Source organism: Haliotis rubra, unplaced genomic scaffold, assembly GCF_003918875.1.
Source record: "Haliotis rubra isolate DU_JTF1 unplaced genomic scaffold, ASM391887v1 Scf387, whole genome shotgun sequence".
In the NCBI taxonomy this organism is placed as follows: domain Eukaryota; kingdom Metazoa; phylum Mollusca; class Gastropoda; order Lepetellida; family Haliotidae; genus Haliotis; species Haliotis rubra.
The window spans coordinates 903,562-910,158 of record NW_025767065.1 but is presented as its reverse complement, the minus strand read 5'-3'; the positions used below and the strand labels follow the sequence as shown (position 1 = coordinate 910,158).

At 38.0% G+C, this 6,597-nt stretch overlaps 1 protein-coding gene across 1 annotated transcript; it reads right to left on the bottom strand.

Moving 5' to 3' along the window:
- Positions 1-746: 746 nt before the first annotated feature.
- Positions 747-6,510, bottom strand: LOC124286603. Its single transcript, XM_046722978.1, has 6 exons — positions 6,367-6,510; positions 5,063-5,182; positions 4,355-4,460; positions 3,704-3,793; positions 3,288-3,350; positions 747-2,207 (listed from the first exon to the last, which is right to left on the bottom strand). Exons 2-6 carry the CDS (start codon positions 5,167-5,169, stop codon positions 2,106-2,108), a joined length of 468 nt encoding a protein of 155 aa, XP_046578934.1. The 5' UTR covers positions 5,170-5,182; positions 6,367-6,510; the 3' UTR covers positions 747-2,105.
- Between the last annotated feature and the right edge of the window lie 87 nt (positions 6,511-6,597).

Genomic DNA, 6,597 nt, shown 5'->3' with positions numbered 1-6,597 from the left:
TGACGTCGCTTACATTGTGACGTAATGTAAAATAATTCGATTACGAGGGGGCACACTAGAATGGCGCAGTGCCGGGAAAACGTCATTCAATTGTTACGTCATCAAAAAACTGTACCTTTATTGTCTGATAATGTGGGTTTTTTCGATTGTTCTAACCGCTAGGCATCTTAGAATAATGAATAAATTTGTTTTCTACATTTACAGAACCAAATTTACATTAAAGCAACATGGTCTGTACTAAATTGTTGTTCAGGCCTCAACACATCACTTTTATTCTGGTACATCAGTCAGTTTTATTATCATTAAAAAATACAATTTTATAATATCCTTATCAAGAAGCATTCTCTGTTAGCAATGGATGGTGGGTGGGGTAGCCTAGTGGTTAAAGCATTAGGGCCAGTTTGATTCCTCCAGAGACCATATAATAGAGTCTCTGATTCCTCACATGATTGTGAAGCCTGTTTCTGGTGTCCCACTAATGAAACAGTTTAACCATTTTCTGAACTGGAAAGGAGGCTGTGGGGTTTCTAAGGGTTAAAGCGCTTGCTCATAAAGTCGAAGACCCTGGTTCCATTCCCCACATGGGTACAGTGTGTGAAGCCCTTTCTGGTGTCCCCTGCCCTGATATTGCTGGAATATCATATCGTACCCTGTTGATGCAAACGTTATGTATGGTTTCAGCAATTCCAAGTTTGTAGTGAGTGAGGGAAGCTCAAGATCATATAGGTATGAATAATTAAACAAAATTGCCATTCGGAAAAATTTACTGGATCAATACAGAAAATATTGCCGTCACACGTTTTAAGGGACAAAACATACATTCAATTTACATATATCAGCACAGTCATCATATAAATTCACATAGTAAACATCTGTAATATAATACTGTAAAATCAAGTAAACATAATACTATTGCATTTGGCAAGCACTGGACAGACCGAGGACAAGGCTTTCCTGACAACTGAAGAATATTGACTGTATTTTGAACACAAATATCGAGTCAAAATCAGTACAAGAATATGATTTAGATATTAGGTAAGATATAGTTCTACAACATTACAGCACCTTGGATTACAAGACTCTCCCGGAAACACAACGAAAATATCATGTTAAAATTAGGTAATTTATAATCCTACAATGTTTCACAGCCTTGGATTATATAAAGGGGAACTGCAAATAGATACAGAATCCTGACTATCAGCTTTTAAACACAGACAAGGCTGAAGTAATGCAAATATAATATCAAGCATGTATATAGATTTAATGATGTGTGTGGTCATTTTTTAAAGCCGCAGACAGCAATATTCCAGCCATTTGATGGCAGTCTATAAATATTCATGTTTGGGCCAGATAATTGAGTGATCTTCATGTGTGCAATAAATTTGCGATACAGTGGCATGCATCAACCAAATCAGCAACATTTACCGGTACCACATTGTTTCCGGTTACCACCAGCATGTTATTGTGGTTGCTGTGTAATGTCACAATTAGGAATATTCCAGCTGTATGATGGTGGCCTGTGAAATACCAGGCTGGGCCAGACAATCCCATGATTGACATTGTGAGCAATGATGGTAGCCATCAGGTACCAAGCCTTCAAGCGAGTCACAGAGGATGACAAACTTTTTCTTCACCTCTGACAACCAGAATTGGTTGCTAGGGACCAAATCCAACTTGGAATCCCCATGGCTTTAGATTAGATATATTTGGAATCCTAAGCTAACATACAAGTGTTTAAAATGAGAGTAATCTGCAAATCAGTTTGTGTTTTGAATCCTGGTCTTAATATTGATGAAACTCCTTTGAGGGGCATTTAGAAGTGGGTGCGATGAACAAGGGGTATAGTTCTATAGATATACAAGTTTACTATACATGTATATGCATATACACATTGCATATCCACAGAACTATCCCCCTTGTATACTCTAACTCATGTACCCTTACAGTAACTGGAGACTACATGTATTATAAGTCCATATTGTTACTTAGACTTACACAAGAGATCACAAGATTGATTTGTAGAATGTATGACCATCTAAATGCAATGTAAGATGATAACCACTTAAAGCTTAGTTTCAATGTGTATTCTTCCATACTGTCGGTCATCACTGATCTTGGACACTGAGATTGACTCCCATAGCAGTGCGTAGTTTCTCCAGTCTGTTGACGTTAAATTTGTGTCCATAGAACGGACACCAGAAGAGAGCCTGAAAACATCAACAGTGTCAGTAATAATTAATATTGCTATAAAATCAGATGTGACTTTTCTTATAAAACAAACTGCTAACCCCATTCATCCCTAATCCATATTAATGTTTTGTTGTTGTTCAACGATGCACTTGGCAATACTCCAGCTATATGGCGTTGGTCTGTAAATAATCGGGTCTGGACCTGACAATCCAGTGATCAACAGTATGAGCATCAATCTGTGCAGTTGTGATATATGACATGTGTCAACCAAGTCAAGGAGTCTGATCACCCTATCCCATTAGTCGCCTCTTACGACAAGCATGGGTTCCTGAAGACCAAATCTAACACGGATCTACATATTCTAGTGAGTGAGAGAGTTGGGTTTAAGCATTCCAGTTTTCAGTACGAATTTTGTGAAACCCACAAACACAGGTATGGTGCAGATAAACCTAGAAACATTATTAGAGAGAACCTGGATTGTAACCCACGATCAAGTTTTCTGGCATGCACAATGGACGCAACTCTCCATTAGATAAATTGTCAGTGACCTGGACACCTTGACCATCTTTGTCTCCCTTATACTACGTGAGAAATGTACCAGAAAATTTCAGTTAAAACAAATTTAAAGCAAATTTAAAACAGATCATCACATCAATACTCAATGGCTTTAAGAACCTGAGTGACCATTTCTGTTGGTCGGGAGGTTTTGTGACTTGGATGAGGTTATACACACAGAACATTATGGACCATGCTGGTTGGTTGTCTTGTTGACAAAATTGTTATTTTCCTCCTCTCAGAGTTGAAATAAATTGCAACCTCAGAATCCTTCCCTTGTAATTTTCAGTGATCTGACCCTTAGCCTAGTGTTACAGCGTTCGCTCGTCACACCGAAGACCCAGGTTCAATTCCCCACATGGGTACAGTGTGTGAAGCCCATTTCTAGTGTTCCCCATCCTTATATTGCTGGAATATTGCTAACAGCAGCATAAAACCAAAACTCACACTCCCTACAAATACACTCAGCAGATCTGTAAATAATGGATGCATCTTGTTTTCACACTTTTCAAGGTGATGTGTAACTGAACAGATATACGTACAACATTTAATATGCAGGCAAACGGAATGGACAGGGGAAACAAACCACTGGAAAATGACACAACCTGAAATATATAAATCATTTAAAAGTCAAATTAATATGCAATTCTCATTATCTCCATCTCCTGTCAACAGTTTAACGTGATACATGTTACCATGGAGATGGAGATTATCACAACAGTCATTGATACAGACACCAGGGAAAGTGGGATCTGGTATTGATGAGGTGGGGTCAAGGGTGGGGGGTACCACTGACTCTGAAACTATGTTCAAGGACCTGATTCTCTCTGTCACTTCAAAATTAAATTTCCTAATATGATGTTGATATGTCGCATGGATTATTTGATGTCTTGTGTGTCAACATCTCAAATAGCACTGCAAAACATATTTTTGTGATGTTGATTTTTTGGTATCTTACCTCAGCATGATTGTCAGTCAGTTTGATTTCAACAATATCCAGCCATTCTGCCCAGGTAAAGGCAAATATTCTCACAAAGTCCTTCTCAATCTGAAATGAGTCATGTAATAAATTATCAAAACATTGTTTTCAAGACTTTCCTATATTTTGATGTATGTTGATGAGATTTACAAAATAAACACCAAGCTGTCACAGAGATTGTTTCTGTAGGCATGAAAGAACAATTAATGGAATGATAATTTATTCTCCGGGGCTGTGAGATTAAGGAATGCGGCTGTGAGATTAAGGGATGATCTTGAAATAAATGGCATAGAAAATGAAAGGGTCCCAAAAGTATATCACAATTATTTTATAGTAATTACAATTGTAATTGTTAAGTTTTTCTACAACCTGATTGTTTAAACTTTGCATTTGAAAATTTGAACTTTTCATTTATTGTAGAAGGGTTGTGAAAATATGCACACATTAAACTCAGACACACTGTGAGTGAGTGAGTGAGTGAGTGGAAATTGTATAATATCTTTCTGGTGGTGACAAAATATCATTACAAAGTTATTATTTATATTGTTCTCCATTTATTCTGTATTTTGGGGTGGCTGTTCCATAAATCAACTACAAAAATCCCTAACAGGGTTTGACTTGTGTGGGCACCTTGTGTATATCGTAGAATGTTCCCAGCTGGTCCTCCTGTATCATGGTGGCAAGGCCCTTCTTTACTGTCTCCACGAAGTCCATGGAAGACTGGTCTATTCTCCATCTACAATACAAGAATGGATTGTGAAACACAAAAAAACACCCACTCACACACTCACATCTATGGACATGTTTCACACAGTATGGGCACACTAACAACAAGTATCACACAGCATGGACACACTAAGGACATGTGTCACAGAGTATGGACACACTAAGGACATGTGTCACAGAGTATGGACACACTAAGGACATGTGTCACAGAGTATGGACACACTAAGGACATGTGTCACAGAGTATGGACACACTAAGGACATGTGTCACAGAGTATGGACACACTAAGGACATGTGTCACACAGCATGGCTACTTTGTTACTAGCGGGCCAGTGGCTATTTCGAACACTATTTTAAATACGCTAGAACAACTTCGTTTGAAGGACAGGCATTTTCAGCTTGAGGAAAATGAACCTAAGGTGGTGAATGGGTTCAGGGTATATATCATGACACACTGGATAATTGAGGGTTTGCAGAACTGTGACATGACACACTATATAACTGAGGACAGAGCTTTAGGCTCATTTCAGAGTCATGATAAAGATTATTCCATCGGGTACATATCAGCATATATATTGTAGTTGCATTGAGTGGAGTGTAAGATGCAAATACTTCTCTCGGTGGACGTGAAGATCGCGGACTCTTGGCACCCACATGGACGGCCGGAGAACACTCTGTATCGGAGCCTGGACACTACTGGCCAGCGTCAGGATCACCATGGCAACACAGGTTCTGATATACAAAAAAAACTAAACATTAATGATGTTTTAATTATTACTCTAAAATAAGAATTAATACCATCAGGAATTTAATGAGTAAAAGCATTTGGATCTTACTGGAATTAGTATATTGTTGTTTAGTTTTCCACTTTGTAACAACTCATTTTATAGAGCTGAGTTCACTACTGACCAAAACCCAGAGTTTCATTCAGGTCAACTCAAGTTCATGTGCATTTGACCCAGAAAGCACTGGACTACAGATAAGAGCAACTTCACCCAAATAGAGAGTTATGCCCCTTTGATCTAATCTCTCACTCACACACACACATGCATGCACACACATACACAAACACACAAAACCTTCTCATGCAGTGTGCTTTTGAAAGATGACATAAAACATGTTGCCCTTAGTAAAAATATGATTTCAGATTATCATGTCCTAGATATAGTTTGCCTATGTGGCAATCAGAAGTATGATGTAGTATGGAAAGATGATAAAATATGTCATAGGTCCAGTGTGCGAAATAGTTTCCAAATTTTGCTTGAAAGTTACTAGCCCACAAAATAATTCACTCGCCCGAAATTTGAATGTAGACATGGGTTTCATCATTAAGCTGCATTTTTATCAGGGCATAATCATACATGATTTATAAGTGTACTATAACTTAACAAGTCGGAGAGAGTGATATATTTACAAAATGACCCCATGAAAATTCACTCGCCAGTCGGGCAAGTGAGTGTGGAAATTTACTGGCACAGGTTGCTTGACAACCTGGGAATACAGCATTCCTAACAATGTTTTATTGCAATTTTACTCCATGAATTGTCAATCCAACCTATTTGTGCATAAACAACTCGATAAACCAAGTCACATTGGGTACAATGATGCGTACAAGATTCAATGAAAAGCATATGAAGTTAGCGTAATAAAGACAACACATGCACATAAAAAGTTTATTTTCATGTTTGAATGAATCAGCAACTTCACTTAGAAAAGCTTATCCGTTCCAACTTGATAAGAAATGTGGTCTTGTGGATGACATGTTGACGATAGTGACAGTATCGCATTAAAAAGACATCAACTCATCAAACGCATGATCACTCAGAATATATTCATCATAGTCAACTTACAGCTGATAAGATAGACCACCATAATAAAGGGAAGTCTACATTTGATAAAATTACAGATATCTTTACCTGTCATGAAGTTTCTCCTATGAAACTTACAACTCTCTTTGGCCTACATTTACTACGCAGACCACGCCCCCTTCCCTAGCAGACAGCTTCCGTGTACACTGGTTGGACTGGTTTCCGGCTCTATCTGCGATTTTTAGAGACGGAACCTAGCTTACTAACAAAGCTAGAAACATAAGCCAGTTTTGTATTATTCTTAACATTATTTTGAAAAACGGCAATGTTGTTGACAAT

Excerpts from the sequence above, each read along its gene's own strand:
- LOC124286603 (XM_046722978.1), bottom strand. The coding sequence starts at position 5,169 with ATGGTGATCCTGACGCTGGCCAGTAGTGTCCAGGCTCCGATACAGAGT. Across the intron at positions 4,461-5,062 it reads CTTCACGTCCACCGAGAGAA|ATGGAGAATAGACCAGTCTT; the intron begins GTATTTGCATCT and ends CTTGTATTGTAG. Across the intron at positions 3,794-4,354 it reads CATTCTACGATATACACAAG|ATTGAGAAGGACTTTGTGAG; the intron begins GTGCCCACACAA and ends GACTCATTTCAG.